The sequence below is a fragment of the Hylobates moloch genome, unplaced genomic scaffold (assembly GCF_009828535.3).
Source record: "Hylobates moloch isolate HMO894 unplaced genomic scaffold, HMol_V3 SCAFFOLD_7, whole genome shotgun sequence".
Classification (NCBI taxonomy): domain Eukaryota; kingdom Metazoa; phylum Chordata; class Mammalia; order Primates; family Hylobatidae; genus Hylobates; species Hylobates moloch.
The window spans coordinates 14,912,670-14,932,062 of record NW_026652282.1 but is presented as its reverse complement, the minus strand read 5'-3'; the positions used below and the strand labels follow the sequence as shown (position 1 = coordinate 14,932,062).

At 40.3% G+C, this 19,393-nt stretch overlaps 1 protein-coding gene across 1 annotated transcript in view; it reads left to right on the top strand.

Annotated features, from left to right (window-relative positions):
• The window catches only part of BEND2 (BEN domain containing 2), a 65,039-nt gene that overhangs the window by 7,725 nt on the left and 37,921 nt on the right, over positions 1-19,393 (top strand). The window contains exons 3-5 of the mRNA XM_058441574.1: positions 454-569; positions 10,204-10,579; positions 16,075-16,200. Of these exons, the coding sequence (XP_058297557.1) occupies positions 454-569; positions 10,204-10,579; positions 16,075-16,200 (618 nt within the window). The remainder of the gene's footprint in view (positions 1-453; positions 570-10,203; positions 10,580-16,074; positions 16,201-19,393) is intronic.

Sequence of the window (19,393 nt, the reverse complement as noted above, 5' to 3'; positions counted from 1 at the left end):
ACCTGGCAGATGAGGAAGTGGTGTCTCTAGTGGTCTGCCCAGCTCACATAGCAGTGGGGGCCCGATCTAGAATAGATTCCTGACTTACATTTTGGACACAATGCCATCTCCTTAGTCAAGGGCCTTTTGGGGCTCCTTTACAAAAGCAGTTAGCCCTTGCATTCTCTTGTTCATTTGTTTCCAGCATTTACTATGTAGGCTTTAAGTTATTAAGCAGTCACTTCACAGTTTGTAATTGTGTTTGATTTGATTCTTATTCCTAGTCATAAGTAATATAGCCCTTCAGTTTTAAAACAGTTACTCTAAATTGGTCATGGAAGAATTCTTGTTTTGTCACTCTAAAATTCAACCCAAAGTCCAATTCAATTTGAGTTAGCATTCTGAGAGCATATCCGTATTAAGGTTATTAAGAGAGTAGTGTATGAAATAACTTTTTAATACGTTGCTTCACAGTAGCCCATGGTGACCAAATAGTTTCACAGATGAACCACCCAGTACATTTAAGAAGATACAGTTACAACTCAGAGGAAGTGGATTTGCCAAAAAGAGGAAGATTGTGTACTCCAGAGGTAGATATTATGGTTTGTTTATTAAAGTGAAAATATCTCTTTGTTCTTTTCATTCTGCTGTATTTCTTTTTAAAAAATGGAGTTGAATTTCATGCAGTAAAATGCGCAAATCAGTGAGTTTTGATAAATGTGTATACTTACACCCCATGAAGATAATGAACATTTTGGCCAGGCGCAGTGGCTCATGCCTGTAATCCCAGCACTTTGGGAGGCCAAGGCGGGTAGATCACCTGAGGTCAGGAGTTTGAGACCAGCCTGGCCAACGTGGTGAAATCCCATCTCTTCTAAAAATACAAAAAAATTAGCTGGGCGTGGTGGTGCATGCCTGCAATCCTGGCTACTCGGGAGGCTGAGGCAGGAGAATCGCTTGAACCCCGGAGGTGGAGGTTGCAGTGAGTCAAGATTGCACCACTGCACTCCAGCCTGGGTGACAGAACAATACTCTGTCTCAAAAAAAAAAAAAAAAGACGGTAATGAATATTTTCATCACCCTAGAAAGTGACCTGGGACCTCTTCCCAGTAAGTCCCCATCTCCCTTAACTTTGGGGGAAATACATTTTTTTTTTTTTTTCCATCCTAGATGAGTTTTGCCTGTTCTAGAACCTCACATAAATAGAATTGTACAGTATGTACTGTTTTGGGTCATAGTCTTTTTTCCTGAGAAGAATGTTTTGGAGATTCATTTCATAGTATTAATATTTCATTCTTGTTCATTGCTGAGTGGTATTCTGTCACATGAATACTCCTAATTTGCTTACCCATTTTCTTTTTTTTTTTTCTGAGATGGAGTCTTGCTCTGTCATCCAGGCTGGAGTGCAGTGGCACGATCTCGGCTCACTGCAACCTCCACGTCCTGGGTTCAAGCGATTCTCCTACCTCAGCCTCCTGAGTAGTTGGAATTACAGGCGCCCGCCACCACATTTGGCTAATTTTTGTATTTTTAGTAGAGACGGTGTTTCACCATGTTGGCCAGGCTGGTGTCAAACTCCTGACCTCAGGTGATCTGCCTGCCTCAGCTTCCCAAAGTCCTGGGATTACAGGCGTGAGCCACCGCGCCTGGCCTATCCATTCTTTTGATGGACATTTGGGTTGTTTGCAGTTTTGAGCTATTAGAAGTAAAGCGACTATGAACATACTTATGGCAGTCTCTTTGTGAACCTATGTTTGCATTTAATTTGGGTAAATACCTGGGAGTGGAAGTATTAGGTAATGGGGTAGGTGAAAGTTTATGAGAAATTGCCAGTTTTTCTAAGTGGTCGTACTGTTTTACATTACCACTATATTCTCTGAAGTTGAATAAAATAGATTATTCAACTATATATAATTTGGCTTAACAGAAAATGTATTTGTTTACTTACATAATGATGTGGATATCAGTGCCACATAAGTAGTGTAGGCAATTCTTAACTTCTATCAGCCTCAATATTTTCATTTTTGGGGATAATGCTAATTGTCTGCCCAGTGTCATGGTTTTGTGCATAATTATCTGAAAGCACTTTGGAAAGCATGAAGCACTATACAAGGGTAAGATGGTAATATTGTGTTTACAATTATTAATATCTATTATAATTTGATATAATTTTGCCATCTAATAAGTTTGTAATGCTGGGCTAATTCGGTTAATTTTTTATCATGTATTTTGAAACAAAGAAGTAGGTAACTACTTGGTATATTTATATTAAAATTATTCTTATGGCCCACAATTCATCCTTAGAATAATTATACAGAAATATAATGGTTATTTACTGTCTGTTTACTTATTTATACCCTGCCTTACTCCAAAAAATATTTTAAGATGATTTACAGATTAATTTATCAAGAAAAATAGATGGTTAAGTGTTTCCTGTCTTGTCCACAGAGTGTCACTGTTGGTTTATTTGAAAATCAAAAGCCATTTAACATTTGGTTCTTTGTTCATGGTTAGAAATACTTGCTTTTAAAGCAGTTCTGGTGCTAGAAGACTTGTTTATCTACCACGAAGTATATAAATGGTTAAGCTTGATGAAAATGGTGTCTTAAGTGTAGTTGGGTTAATGAGAACACAATTCTGCAAATATATCTTTTCCTGTAGTTGTGGGATTTGCAATGGGCAAAGGTCCTTTGATATCACACATAGACCTTAGGTGCTTCTCGAAAATGAAATGGAAGTTCTGAACTTTTCTTTCTTTCATATTTTCTTTTGGTGTATTAATAAATTTTCCTTAGACAATAACATGAATACTTGATTGTGAAGAAGGTGGAAGTATCATTAATGAACGTATACCAGACTTTGAATCTTTATATAATATTAAATGCTCATTGCCAAATACATTCCAAGAAAGCAATTTGGATTCTTTTTCAGTCTTCATATATACTATAGAATTACTCTGAACTCAGGCTTAAGGAAATATCTCTCTCTCCTGAATCTGTATGCTTCTTTTCATTAGACAATGAGCTCTGAAGCATTTTGTTTCCTTCTTTTCCTTATCTAATAGGAAATTCGCAGCATTTTTGTACCCAGTTTCATTAGCTTTTCTAATTTTTAAAATAATTATAGATTTACAGAAGAGTTGCAAAAATATTTCAGGGAATTCTCATATGTATGCTTCACACAGCTTCCCTTAATGTTAACTTACCTGTATAACTTAAAATTATGGTAGTTGTAATAATTACAGCACAGTTATCAGAACCAGGAAATAAACATTGGTTTAGTACTATTAGCTAAACTGTGGTCCTTGTTTGAATTTTGCCATTCCTGCCAAATCCCATGTCCTTTTTCTGTTCCAGGATAAAATCTAGTATCCCACATTGAATTTAGTTGTGTCTCCTTAGCCTCTTCTAGTCTGTGACAGCTCCTCATTCTTTCCTTGTCTTTCATGACTTTGGCGCTATTGATGACTACTGGTCAGTTATTTTACAAAATGTCTCGATCTTGGTGTGTCTGATACTTTCTCTTGAATAGATTGAGATTATGCATTTTTGGCAAGAGTAACACACGAGTGATGTTATCTCCTCATTGAATCATATTGGGGGATACGTGGTGTTGATATTTTTTTTATTGGTGATGTTAACATTGATCACTTGGTTAACATGATGTTTTCCAGATTTTTCCGTAGTAAAGTTACTATTTTTCCTTATTGCCCACGATAAAGATTTTGGGTGGCAGGGGATTTTGAGACTGTGCTAATATCCTGTTTCTCTTCAACTCACCGAGATATGTTAGTATACATGCATGGATTTTACCTGCAGCAGCCATTATTGTAGTGTGTGCCTTATGTTGATTCCCTGTTTCCCTTATTCCTTCTGGATTTATTAATTGGAATGCATTTGCAAGGAAGAGCTGTTTTTTATCTCACACTTATTTATTTGTTCAATTATGTATATTCATATTAATATGGACTCATGGACATTTATTGCATTATATGAGTTATAATCCAGTATTGTAATTATTTCTTCATTGATCAAATTTTCCAGCTTTGGCTATTGGGAGCTCCTTCAGTTGATTCCCATGGCCTTTGACTTCCCCCACCTTTTTTGTGTACTCACTTGTTTTCTGACATCACAAGATAGTCTAGGCTTATCTGTACTTTCCCTGTCTTAGCTCTGGAATTCAACTTTTCTCTAAGGAGCCCTGGTTCCTTTAGTCAGAGACTGGTATTTAGAAACCAAGATCTGGACACTAGGTGTGTTCATTGCTCCTCTTGTGTCACTGATCCTAGGCCTTCTCAGTGGACAGAACTAGAAAATAAATGTAGGTATCCTAATCCATGCATACACATACATCTATATTTCGATCTCGCTATATATTAAAACTATATGTTCATACTGATATTCAGTAGCTTTTCTTAAACCTAGATTCTTATATAATAAATTCTTTGCCTACCTCCTTTATTAATCAGCTCTTTTATTCTCATATGAATGGGTTTTGGTTTTACTTTTTCTTGGCTTTATAGGACTTCTGAAATCCTCTGGGACATAGGGGAGAAACAAAAAGAATTTAAAAATATAAATATTTAAAGTGTTCTTTTTATAATGCTTACTTTGGCTCCTAGTGATATTAGACATTGACTACTTATTTTTTATATCTATATATTTGAGATGGAGTCTCGCTCTGTCACCCAGGCTAGAGTGCAGTGGCGCAATCTCAGCTCACTGCAACCTCCAATTCCTGGGTTCAAGGGGTTCTCCTGCCTCAGCCTCCTGAGTAGCTGGGACTACAGGCGCATGCCACCACGCCCGGCTAATTTTTTGTATTTTTAGTAGAGACAAGGTTTTGCCGTGTTAGCCAGGATGATCTCGATCTTCTGACCTTGTGATCCACCTGCCCTGGCCTCCCAAAGTGCTGGGATTATAGGTGTGAGCCACTGCACCTGGCCTATTTTTTTTTTTTCTTTTCTTTTTTAAATTTTATTTCTTTATAGATACATAACAGATGTACATATTTTCAGGGAACATGTGGTAACTTAATACATTTATATAATTTGTAAAGATCAAATAAGGAGGCCAGGCGTGGTGGCTCATGCCTATAATCCCAACACTCTGGGAAGCTGAGGCGGGTGGATCACAAGGTCAGGAGTTCAAGACCAGCCTAGCCAAGTTGACGAAACCCTGTCTCTGCTAAACATACAAAAATTAGCCTGGCATGGTGGCAGGCACCTGAAATCCCAGCTACTCGGGAGGCTGAGGTAGAAAATTGCTTGAACCCGGGAGGCAGGGGTTGCAGTGAGCTGAGATTGCACCACTGCAAATCAGTCTAAAAAAAAAAAAAAAAAATCAATCAAGGGTAATTAGGATTTTAAATTTCATTTGCACACAAAAACAATAAACATTTTCTAAAAATACATACAAACAAAAAGATGCATATCAGACATATTAGGAAGGTTGCACATGGGAAGTGGGGGAATAGAAATGGGGGGTGGGAGTTAAAATAAATGTGAGAGGGACTTTATATGGATCAGTGATAATAACTCAATCCTCAATTTGACAAAGAAGAGGGAGAAGGAAGAGGAAGAAAAAGAAAGTGGGATAAAGGATCAGAAAGGGAGGAAAATAGAAAAAATTAGAGTATGACTCCAGGGTAGACCTGTTTTGTTGTCACTGAGTTGGTTGGTTGGTTTGTCTGTTGTATTTTTCATGTTTCGCCATGTTGGCCAGGCTGGTCTCGAGCTCCTAGCCCGAAGTGATCAACCCGCCTCGCCCCCCAGAGTGCCGGGACCACAGGCGTGAGCCACCACGTCCAGCCCCCACATTGCTTCTGGCCTCCGTGGTAGACCTCCGAAACGGAGCGGCCGGGCAGAGGTGCTCCTCACTTCTTCCCAGACACGGGGCGCACCTGGCCTATTTTTTATAATGCTAATAGAACAATGAAGTTTCTTGTGATGAAAATGATTGAAACCATCTTTCCGGATTCCAACACTGTTGTAAAGTATGAAGTTCTGTCTCTCAAATGTAGTTTTCTGAAATACTGAGCTAAAAAAAATTTTTAGTCACATTTAATGCCATTGTACTATTTTTTTTTTTTTTTTTTTTTTCTGAGACAGGATTTCGCTCTTATTGCCCAGGCTGGAGTGCAGTGGTGTGATCTCGGCTCACTGCAACCTCTACCTCCCAGGCTTAAGCGATTCTCCTGCCTCACCCTCCCGAGTAGCTGGGATTACAGGCGCGTGCCACCACACCCGGCTACTTTTTGTATTTTTAGTAGAGACAGGGTTTTGCCATGTTGCCCAGGCTGGCCTCAAACTCCTAACCTCAGGTGATCTGCCCACCTCGGCCTCCCAAAGTGCTGGGCTTACAGGCTTGAGCCACTGTGCCTGACCGCCATTATACTATTAATAGAAATTTTGCTGTGTCAAGTTCTGTATGATTATCATCTCATTGTGATACATTTTTCAAAAAATTTCTAGTTAGAACAGTATCCCAAGGTGGAAAGTTTGAAGTAAAAATAATTTCTATAGCCCCCCCTTTTTTTTTTTCACAAAAAAGCCCATAACTGATCAAATGTAGTTAAGCCTCTTTCATCTAGATTGTTTCGCATTTAATTTCTCCAAAATAATCCTTAAAGGAAATTGGCTGATTTGGATGAAATTTAGTATGTGCTTCAATGTGTATCAAGATGTCTCAATGGAAACAAAATGGCAGCCCATCAAGGTTTTGTAAAGAACCATACCTTAGGTGGTTTTGAGGGGGTATTGTAAGAATCACCATGTTGGTAAAGATGTGATTACCGGGGATTTTGTGAGTTATAAGCCAGAGGTAATGAAGGTTTATTTAAAAAAATGTTTCTTACCGTATATAATGTTTCTTGAATGGAATGAGCTCAAATATTTTGGAAAGTAAAATTGTTTGGGCGTTTATCATGATCATGGGGGAGAACAGAAGCAGAGTGCTTCCAAGGGACACATGCAGTCTTGGGGGGAAGAGGGTGCAGAGGCGAGCTGGGAAGGGAGGGAGCAGGTTCTCCTTAGCCTGCCAGGGTCCCCCTCGGCAAGCCTGCACACTGGGGTGGGAGGCAGCATCTGTGGGAGGAGGTGCCTAGGGCCACAGTCAGCCTGAAATGGCCCCAGTGGCTCCTCTCCTTTGCTCCTAAGGGGCTGGCTTTTTCCTTCCCTGCCCGTTCTAGATCACAGGGGTGGCGCTGCAGCCTGCCTTGTTCTTTCATCCCAGTTCTCTCTTGAGTCTACCTCTGTCCTGCTTAGCTGGGAGCAGAGGAGGATGCCCTGGGTTGGCAGTCCCCGGCCTACCTCAGCTCCCTAGTCCTGCCTCTTCACTCCTGGAGACACTGGAGCGCCTGGGGCAGTCCTCTCCTTCGACTCCTCATATCTGTCCCCACAGCCAACCAACTGCCCCCATCCCCGCCCTTCTTCTGACCCCTTCCTGACTATTCTAGTGGCCAGGGCTGACATCCTTGCTTCTTTCTGCATCTAGTCCCCTCCCAGAACTCAGAGCTGCCCCCCATTGGGCATCCCTCTCTCTCTCCTCTGGCTCTAGCTCCTGACCCTCCTTCCCCTCTACATGTTCTCCCACATGTTGGAGAAGCCACTTCTCTTGCCTCCTATCCCTCCTTTGCTGTCATCCTCACTCTCTCCTTCCCATGACAGTCTCGCTCCTGGAATGTCATTGATACTCGCTGTCTCCACATCTGGCTTCCTGTTTTTCTCTGGGTATTTTTGAACCTGCTGTTTTCTTCTACCCTGTAAACCCTTCCATGCATCCTCACCTGGTGAGCACCTTCTCATGTTTTAATTCTCACCTCAGACCTCACCTCCTCTGAAAAGCTCGCCATGACTGCCAGCCTGAGTTAGGCCCACTCTTCTGTGCATGCTTAGCCTCCTGTTCCTGCCTGTGTCATGGTGCTGATAATAACAATAGTAACATGAAGAGACTGCTGAGCACTGTTGGACCAGGCATAGTGTAGTGTTGTTACTGTTAGTATTAACCTAATACTATAGCAAGGTTCTTGTCCTCAAGAGAACCCTAAGAGAGATTTTCATCCCGATTCCCTACATGAGGACATTGAAGCACAGAGAAGTTAAGTAACTTGCCCAGGGTCACACAGCCAATAAGTGGCTGGACTCTAGTATTTGACCCCAACCATGTTCCCCTAGAGCTTGCACTGTTTACCTCAGTGCCATAGCCCAGTGGTTCTCATTGGGAGCATCAGAATCACCTGGAGGGCTTGTGAAAACATAGACCACTGCTCCCACTCTCAGAGTTTCCGACTCCAGAGGTCTGGGGTACAGCCTGAAATTTGGCATTTCTAATGAGCTTGCAGGTGATGTTGATACTGCCAGTCTGTGGATCACTTTGCAAACCACTGTTCCAGGCTGCTAATCACTTTGTCTGTTGGAATCCTCTCTTGTCTCTCTCCCAGCTGAGATGGCAGTTCCTCTAGGACAGGAGCTTTATTATTTATTTATTTATTTATTTATTTATTTATTTATTTATCTATTTATTTATTTATTTTTGAGACAGGGTCTCATTCCGTTGCCCAGGCTGGAGTGCAGTGGCACAATCATGGCTCACTATAGCCTCAACTTCCCAGGCTCAGGTGATTCTCCCACCTCAGGCTCCCAAGTATCTGGGACTACAGGTGCATGCCACCATGCCTGGCTACATTTTTGTATTTTTTTTTCTAGAGACGGAGTTTTTTGTTGTTGTTGTTTTTGTTTTTGTTAGAGATGGAGTTCTGCTGTATTGCTCAGGCTGGTCTCGAACTTCTGAGCTCAAGCGATCCACCTGCCTTGGCCTCCCAAAGTGCTGGGATTACAGGCGTGAGCCACCGTGCCTGGCTAGGAGCTTTTTTTCAGTCCATGTTTCCAACACATAGCAAAGTAGTTCTGCCAGGTGGAAGGCCGTCAATAAAGGTTTAGTTGAATGAGTGAATGAGGAAATGTTTCTGGCCCTTTGTTTAAGTGTATTTTTTTTTGCCCAAAGTTTCTGTGTATTTCAAGAAGAATTCTCAGATTTTTATCAGTCATATATGCTTGATTGGCACGTAGGGGATGTGTACTCAATGGTTTTGTAAGATTAGTTGTTGACTGCATGATTTTAAAATGTTTGAAGCCAAAAGTCACATCTGTTATATTTGGCTCAATGTTCTTTCTGGAGTGGAACACTCACTGTCTGTATATAATATAGACTTCATATTTGTACATATATGAACATATATGTTACATATGAACATTATAAAGTGAGTCTTTGGCCTTTTAGCAGATTTGAGGATTTCTTTCCTAAAATAGCACCTTCCTTGATGCGCAGTGTCTTCATCATCAATGTGCTGGTGTAGAGGCATTGTGGCACTTTCATTTGCTGGCATTAGAGCATCCTCAGTGCCTGCATGGGGTAGAGCAGCAGAGGGGATGTTGGGGCTCCTGAGCTCAGCCTCCTGGCTTTGTGTCACCTACAGCCAGGCCTCAAATAGGAGCAAGACATTTCTGATGGCTTGAGAACTTTTGTTGTGTCTGACAGTTAACATTTGACTTAATGGCATTTTCACATATGTTATTTTTCTTTTGAAATATGAGCTACTATTTTTAAATATAATAGAATTTAGAAGATCTGATTGAAAATACCACTATGCAGGTTGACCATCTTTGTGGAGCTGTTTCAGAAGTGCAATGCTCTTGGGAGCAACCACCTTTGATGAAATGTGTGTTACAAAAACATTTTTACAACTTTGATAAACTTCTAGCTCCTAAAGACACAAATCAGTTAGAATTGATAGAGAACTAGTAACTCTGAGATTAGCAAGGCTTTTCTCTACTTACTTTAATAGCATATGAGGGACTAAAATTCCCTTGGAAGAATGCTGAAGTTTAGGTCTGACAGATTACAACACTGAGTATTTTTATGTTAGTAATTATCATGTATAAAATCTAGGGTTGAAGAAGAATAAAAATCATATAATCAAAGTACAGCATTTATCCTTAACAATGGAAAATGATGTTGCAAGGAAAATACATAGGAATGTTTGGTTTTTTTTAATCAACTTTTTAAGCCTCATTTTAAGTTACAGTTGATTTATCCTGGGTTGGTGTCATTTTAGAGGTCGTCTGGATTTACACAAAAAAGTTTTGATTGTATGTCTCATGGAGAAATTGAAGTCTAGGAACCGAAGAAAATAACTTTACTCATTCTGTTCTCTTACCCTGGATAGGTACAGTCTAGCATATCACCACCAGCAGAAAGGAAGGAAACCTATGCCTGGGCCAGCCCTGCTGTAACATCTCTTGAGTCAGCAGCATGTCGTGAACTGCAGGAAGCAGACCTCAGTGAGAGTTTATCATATCCCAGAATTGTCTCCTCAAGTTCATTATGGCCGTGTGTCGCACAAGGTGGCTTCTTTCCTTGTTTTGGTATGCCATGGAACTTTATCAGTGGAGGTGCTCAAAGTACCCATGCTGTCATCCCATTTGCCAACGCCACTACAGCACTACCTATGGCAGGTCTGTCACGAGGAGAACCCAGTCTGGCAAATAACCCTGGTGTGGTGAATTACTCTGCTCTACTGGAAAATGGAAATGTGGGCGCAGGTAGAGCCTTGTCATCTTTCTGCATCCATCCCAATTTGGGCAAGTTTGAAATGACACATATTACAGATAGCATTCTTCAATCTAGATTTTAAAACACCCTTCATGCAAATTAATGTTAGTTATTTTTTAAATTAAAAGTTTTATCTTGAAGCCATTATAGATTCATATGTAGTTGTAAGAAATAATACAGAGAGATACCCTTTCCCCAATTTTCCCCAGTGGTAACATCTCATAAGACTGTAGTTTGTATTCATTTGTGTGTCTGACTTTCGGCTTTTTTTAAAAACAATTTTATCAGATGAGAAAGTTTGTATGTTCCTATCATAGTCAAGATACAGAACGGTTCTATTACCAGAAAGTTTGCTTGTATTGCCTTTCTATAACCAAACCCATCCTCCTTTTCCTTCCCCTACTTACCTATTCCTAACCTTTGGCAAGTGTGATCTCTTCTCCATCTCTATAATTTTGTCACTTCAATATTGTTATATAATTGGATGCATATACTATGTAACCTTTTGGTACTGGCTTTTTTTTAACTCAACGTAATCCCCTGGAGACTCAACCAAGTTGTGTGTTTCAGTAGTTCCTTTATTGCCAAGTACCATTCCATGGTATAGGTGTGCCATGGTTTAACCATTCATCTATTGAAGGAAATTATTTTTCCACTTTTTGACTATTAGTAGTAAGGCTGCTATGAAAATTCATATACAAGTTTTTGTGTAAATGGAAGTTTTCATTTCTCTGACATGATTACCCAAGAGTGCAACTGCTGGTTATATATTAATTGCATGTTTAGGTTTTTTTTAAAAAACAAATCTTTATTGAGATATTAATGTCTTGATCTGTTTGTGTTGCTATAACAAAATACCATAGACTGGGTGACTGAAAAAGAACAGAAGTGTAGTTTCTTACAGCTCCGGAGGCTGGGAAGTTCAAGAGCAAGGTGCCAGCCGGTTTGTCTGTGTGGTGAGGGCTGCATCCTCTGCAAGAGAGGAGCACTGTGTCCTCACATGGCAGAAGGTAGAAGGACAAGATTTCAAAATGCCGTGTGAAGCCTCTTTTATAAGGGCCTCCATCCCACTCATGAGGGAGGAGCCGTCATAGCTTAATCATCTTAAAGGTCCCATTTCTTAATACGATCACATTAGCAACACCTGAATTTTGGAAGGGATACCTTCAAACCATGGTAATTGATAAGGAAAAAACTGCACATATTTATTATACCCAATGTGATGAGTTTGGACATATGCATGTTTAGTTTTATGAGAAACTGCCTAACTATTTTCCAGGGGTGCTGTACCATCTGACATTCTTGCCAGCTATATATGGGTGATCGACTTTCTCTAAATGCATATTTCTGCTCTTTCTTTTGTTCTTTCTTCCTGATGCTCCAAGATTCCTTCTTTCATCATTTTCTTTATTTGATTGAAGAGTTTTCTTTAACCTTTCTTTAAGGGTAAGTCTGCTGGGGACAAATTCTTTTTGTTTTCCTTTGTGTGTGAATATCTGTTTCTCTTTCTTTCTTGAAGGATAATTTTGCTTGGTATAGAATTTGTGGGTGAAGTTCTTGTGTTACAGCTCTTGAAAACTTTTTATTTATAGAAATGCCAGAAAGACCAGCAAACAGCAGTAAAAACAGCACTGAGACAGTGAATTACCCAACTTCAATGGGAAATTACAGTGGCCAAAATACTGCCTCTTTATCTGTCTTCATCCCTCCCTATTTTGGTGAGTTTGAAATGATACATAATGCTGGGCGTGGTGGCTCACACTTGTAATCCCAGCACTTGGGAGGCTGAGGCGGGTGGATCACCTGACATCAGCAGTTTGAAAACTCGCCCAGCTTGTTGCATGTATCAAGAGTTCCCTCCTTTCCTTTCTTTCTTTCTTTTTTTTTTTTTTTGAGACAGAGTCTTACTCTGTTGCCCAGGCTGGAGTGCAGTGGCACGATCTTGGCTTACTGCAACTTCTGCCTCCCGGGTTCAAGCAATTCTCATGCCTCAGCCTCCTGAATAGCTAGGATTACAAGTGTGTGCCACCACGCCCAGCTAATTTTTGTATTTTTGGTAGAGACAGGGTTTCACCATGTTGGCCAGGCTGGTCTCGAACTCCTGACCTCAAATGATCCACCCGCCTCGGCTTCCCAAAGTGCTGAGACTACAGGCATGAGCCACCACACCCAGCCTACCCTCCTTTTTATTTTTGATTTATATTTCATAGTATGGCTATGCCACAGTTTGTTTAGCCATTTACCCATTGAAAAGGCATCAAACTGTTTTTTTTCCAGTTTTTGGATATTAGAAGTGAGGCCGCTATGAACAGTCATGAACAGGTTTTTCTGTAAATATAAGTTTTCATTTCTCTGTCATGAATGCCAAGAGTGTAATTGCTGAGCCTTATGGTACTAGCATGTTTAGTTTTATAAGAAACTGCCAAATAGTTTTCCAGAGAGTCTGTATTATCTTCCATTTCTACCAGCAATGCGTGAGTGATCCAGCTTCTCCACATTCATATTTCTGTTATTTCTATTGTTCTTCCTTCTGGATGCTCTATATTTTCTTTTTTCATCAATTCCTTTCTGTTTGAATACTTTTCTTCAGCCTTTTTTTCAGGTTTCTTTAGTGTTCCTGCATGTGAAAATGTCTTTATTTTCCTTACTTTCTTCAAGGATAGTTTTGTTGGGCATAGAATTTGTGGCTGAGAGTTTATTTTCCATCAATATCCTGAATGGAAGTCAGTGGTAGCTCTTTAAAAACAAAAAAAGCTAGGCTTTTTATTTTGAGATAATTTTGAATTCACATGTAGTTGTAAGAAATTGTACAGAGATCCCATTTATGCTTTACCCATTTTCCTCAATGATAACATCTTAAAGAACTATATCCTGCATCTAGGATATTGGCATTGATTAAATCCACATCTGTGTGTGTGTATTTAGTTCTATGAAATTTAATCATGAGTCAGTTTACTTGTCCACTATTAGTTACAATACAGAACATTTCCATCATCACCACAAAGATCCTTCACATTGTTCTTTTAAAACCACAGCCACCTCCCCCAATCTCCCTTGGCTCTCATCTTGCCCTGTCTTAACTACTGATAGTCAGCAATCTCACTTTGCTTGCCAGAATTTCATTATTTGAGTATTGTTACTTAAATGCAACTAAATGCTGTGTAACCTTTTGAGCATGGCTTTTTTTCACTAAACATAATTTTCTCGAGATTCATACCAATTGTTGTATGCATCAATGGTTCCTCCATTTTTATTGTTGAGTACTATTCCATAGTAGGGATGTATAACTGTTTATCTGTTTATTCATCGAATGACATCTGGGGCGTTTTCTATTTTTGGCCAATACAAGTAAAGTTCTATGAACATTTATGTACTGGTTTTTGTGTAAACAAGTTTGCATGCAATTTTGGGTCATATGGTACTCCATGTTTAGTTTTGCAAGAAAATGCTAAAAAAATTTTTTTAGAGGGGCTATATCTTTTTTTTAAAGACATTTATTCAGCGTCATGATCAGACTATTACATTTAGCAATCAACAACATGGATGCAAAAAAATAAAATCTACATTAAAACTCTTTGTTGGAATGTTTTACACTTTCCACAGAACAGAAACTAAAATAACCTGTTATACAATTAGTCACAAATACAGCCCTCGAATTTTTTGCCCATACACATGAGTATTTGTCTAAAACATGTGTTCTTTGTAGCAGCTAGGCCCTGCCACCATTGTGCTTGGCTCAGTTCACAAATCTGTTGTAACCTGTAGCTTCCCTGTCACTTCTCTGGCTCTCCTCTCCAGCTAAGCTTTGTTTCCTAATTAAAATCTTCTGCCACTGCCATAGCTACTGCTGCTACTGGAACCACTATAGCCACCTTGGTTTCATGGTTTGGCAAAGTATTGGCCTCCACCCCCATAGGGGCCAAAGCTTCTGCCTCCAACGTTTCCTCCCTTCATGGGTCAAAATTTGAAGACTGATTGTTGCAATTGCCAAAATCATTGTAGCTTCCACCACCTCCAAAATTGCTTCCATCATTACCAAATCCATTATAGCCATCCCCACTGTCACCATATCCACTACTACCACGGCTGCCACCAAAGCCACCACGACCACTGAAGTTTCCTCCACGACCAAAGTTGTCATTCCCACCGAAACTACCTCCACGACCACCACCAAAGTTTCCAGAACCACTTCGACCTCTTTGGCTGGATAAAGCACTAAGCCATATCTTGCTTTGACAGGGCTTTCCTAACTTCACAGTTGTGGCTATTCACAGTAGTCACGGAGTCATGGTCATCAAAGGTTACAAAGGCAAAGCCCCTTTTCTTGCCACTGCCTCAGTCAGTCATGATTTCAATCACTTCAATTTTTCCATACTGTTCAAAATAATCTCTTAGGTGATGTTCTTCAGTGTCTTCTTTAGTGCCACCAACAAATATCTTTTTCACAGTTAAGTGGGCACCTGGTCTTTGAGAATCTTCTCTTGAGACAACTCTCTTTGGTTCCACAACTCTTCCATCCACCTTGTGTGGCCTTGCATTCATGGCTGCATCCACCTCCTCCACAGTGGCATATGTGACAAACCCAAAGCCCCTGGAGCGCTTGGTGTTTGGATCTCTCATTACCACAGAGTCCGTCAGCGTTCTCCATTGCTCAAAATGGCTCCTCAGGCCCTCATTGGTTGTTTCAAAGCTCAACCCTCGAATGAAGAGCTTCCTCAGTTGTTCGGGCTCTTTAGGAGGCTCTGACTTAGACATGAAGGCAGGGAGAAGAGAGACTTTAACAATGCTTCTTCAGCGGAGTCCACAGGCAGAAAGGTGGGGCTGTATCATTTTATCTCCTCACCAGTAACATCTGAGTGATCCAATTTCTCTGCATGCATATTTCTGCTCTTTCTGTTCCTTCTTTCTTCCTGATGCCCAAAGATCAATTTTTTCATCATATCCTTTCTGCATAAAGATTTTCCTTTAGCCTTTCTTTAAGGGCAAGTCTATGAGGGATAAGTAATCCTAGTTTTCCTTCATGTGAGAATGTCCTTATTGCCTGTTCATTACTTGTATTAGTTTGTTTTCACACTGCTGACAAAGACATACCCAAAACTGAGAACAAAAAGAGGTTTGATTGGACTTACAGTTCCACATGGCTGGGGAGGCCTCAGAATCATGGCAGGAGGTGAAAGGCACTTCTTACATGGTAGTGGCAAGAGAAAAATGAGGAAGAAGCAAAAGCAGAAACCCCTGATAAACCCATCAGATGTCATCAGAGTTATTCACTATCACAAGAATAGCATGGGAAAGACTGGCCCCCATGATTCAATTACCTCCCCCTAGGTCCCTCCCACAACATGCGGGAATTCTGGGAGATACAATTCAAGTTGAGATTTGGGTGGGGACACAGCCAAACCATATCATTACTCAAGGAGAATTTCACTATGTATAAATTCACTGTTGAGAGTTCTTAAGCACTTGAAAAATGTTCTTTCTGTAGGTATGCCGAGAATTGCAGAAACCAGGCTGGAAATCAACCCTCAGACAATGAATTACCCAATTTCTTTGGGAAATGGCAGTGGCCCATGTTCTTCCTCTTCATCTGCCGGCCTCACACCTAATTTTGGTGAGTTTCAGATGCTGCATTGCAAGTGACACTATTGAATCTGGATCGATCAACATCCTTAATGCAAGCTAGTAGTAGCTCATTTTTAAAATTAAACTTTTATTTTTTTTGAGACGGAGTCTCACTCTGTCACCCAGGCTGGAGTGCAGTAGTGTGGTCTCGGCTCACTGCAACCTCCGCCTCCTGGGTTCAAGAGATTCTTCTGCCTCAGCCTCCCAAGTAGCTGGAACTATAGGGCATGCCACCATGCCCGGCTAATTTTTGTATTTTTAGTAGAGACGGGGTTTTACCACGTTGGCCAGGCTGGTCTCTGACTCCTGACCTTAGGTGATCCACCCTCCTTGGCCTCCCAGAGTGCTGTGATTATAGGTGTGAGCCACCACGCCCAGCCATTTTTATTTTGAAATAATTTTAGATTCACATGTATTTGTAAGAAATAATAGAAATCATCCCCTTTATGCTTTACCCTTTTCTCCCAGCAATACTATCTTACAAAACTATAGTAAATTAACACAACCAGGATATTGACATTGATACAATACACAGATATAACTGAGATATCCCCAGTTTTACTTATGATCATCTGTGGGTGTATCTGTATTTCTTTCTGTGCAAATTTCTTCCACGAATAGGTTTGATTCTCACCACCACAGTCAAGGCATAGAACATTTCCATCACCACCAGGCTGCCTCATCTTTGATAACCACCCCCACCTCTCTCAGGTCACCCTTTTCTTCCCCATTGACTGTTCCCTAACCCCTGACAAACACTGGCCTCTATAATTTTGTCACTATAAGAGTGTAATATAAAGGGAATCTTATGGCATGTAGGTTTTTTTTTTTTTTTTTTTCAGTCAGTATGATTCCCTAAAGGCTTATACGGGTTGTTGTGTGTATCAGTTGTTCCTCTTTTTTTTCTGATAATCTTCCATGGTTTGGATATACAATAGTTGTTTTTAACCATTTACCAATTGAAGGCCATTATTTTCCCCCTCCCTACTCTTTGGTATTAGGACTAAACTGCTCTGAACATTCCTATACTGGTTTTTGGATAATTAAATATAAGTTTTCATTTCTCTGTCATGAATGTCAAGAGCACAATTGCTGGGTCTTATGGTACTAGCATGTTTAGTTTTATAAGAAACTGCCAAACATTTTTCCAGTAAGGCTTTACATGTATGGGTGATCCAGTTTCTCCATATTTATATTTCTTATCTTTCTTTTTTCTGTTCTTTCCTTTTTTTTTTTTTTTTTAATTGAGACAGAGTCTCACTCTGTCATCCAGGCTGGAGTGCAGTGGTGTGATCCTGGCTTACTGCAACCTCCACCTCCCAGGTTCAAGCAGTTCTCTTGCCTCAGCCTTCTAAGTAGCTGGGATTACAGGCACCCACCACCACGCCCGGCGAATATTTGTATTTTTGGTAGAAACGGGATTTCACCATGTTGGCTAGGCTGGTCTTGAACTCCTGACCTCAGGGGATCCGCCCACCTTGGCCTCCCAAAGTGTTGGGATTACAGGTGGAGCCACTGCTACCGGCCTATATTTCTGGTCTTTTATCAGTCTTTCTTCCTTCCTGATGCTCCAGGATTTCTTTCATCATACCCTTTCTGTTTTAGCATTTTCTTCCCTCCCTCCCTCCCTTCCCTTCCCTCCCCTCCCCTCCCCTCCCTCCCTCCTTTCCTTCCTTCCTTCCTTCCTTCCTTCCTTCCTTCCTTCTTTCCTCTCTCTCTTTCGTTCTTTCATTCTTTCTTTTGTCTCACTGTGTCATCCAGGCTGGAGTGCAGTGGTGCAATCATGGCTCATTGCAGCCTCCACCTCCCGGGCTCAGGTGACCCTCCCTCAGCCTCCTGACTCAGCTAGGACTACAGGTACTTGTTATCACTCCTGGCTAATTTTTAAATTTTTTTTGTAGAGGTGGGGTCTCATGTTGTCCAGGCTGGTCTCGAACTTCTGGGCTCAGGCAATCCACTTGTCTCCGCCTCCCAAAGTATTGGGATTGTAGGCATGAGCCACTGCGCCAGGCCTGGAGATTTTCCTTTTACCTTTTATATGGATAAGTTGGCTAGGGACAGATTTTTTTAGTTTTCTTTTGTTTGAGAAATGTCTTTACCTTTTTTCCAGAAGAATAGTTTTACCTCATGTAGAATTTATGATTGAGCATTCTTTTTTTTTCAATAGCTGAGAAAATTATACGTATTGAAATGCCAGGAACAACAGAAACCAATGTGGAAAATAACTCTCAGACAGTGTGTTACCCAGCTTTATTGGGAAATACGAGTGCCCCACATCCAGCCTTTTCAAATCTTCCCATCACTTCTAATTTTGGTGAGTTTGAAATAATGGATATCACAAGCAGCCCTCTCATCTAGATTCATCAACATTCTTAATATTAATTCTTAGTGGTAGCTTTTTACAAATTAAACTTTTCATATTGAGGTAGTTCAGAAATCATACACAGGTATAAAGAAATAAGACAGAAAAATCCTGACTACCCTTTACCTAATTTCCCCCAATAATTATATTTAGCAAAAATACAACAGAAATATTACAACCAGCATATTCACATTTATACAAGCCACAGATCTTATAGAGATGTCCCATTTTACTTGTATTTATTTGTGTGTGTGTGTGTTTAGTACTATGCAGCTTTATTCCACCAGTAGGTTTGTGTGCCCACCACCACAGTCAAGGTAGAGATCATTTCCATCAGCATGAGGCGCTGTTGGGTTACCTTTGATAAACACACCAACTCTCTCAGGTCACCCTTCCCTAACACTCCATGACCCATCCCTAACACCTGGCTTCCACTGATCTCTTCTCTATCTCTATAATTTTATCTCTTTCAATTGTTGTATAAGTGGAATCATATTTGGAATTGGATTTTTTTTTCACTCAGCTTAGAGACTCGTCCAGGTCGTTTTTTCTATTAATAGTTTATTCCTATTGCTGAATAGTATTGCATATCTGGATATACTATGTTTTGTTCAACCATTCACCTGCTGAGGGACGTCTGGTGGGTTGTGTTTTTATTTTATTTTTATTTTTTGTCTATTGGGTGTAAAGCTGCTATGAATCGTCATGTCCACATTTTTGTATAAATGTAAGTTTTCATTTCTCAGTAGTTTCTTTCTTTCTATTGATGAATAGTTCCTTCCTTTCCATGGTACAGATAGGAACAGTTTTTTTTTTTTTT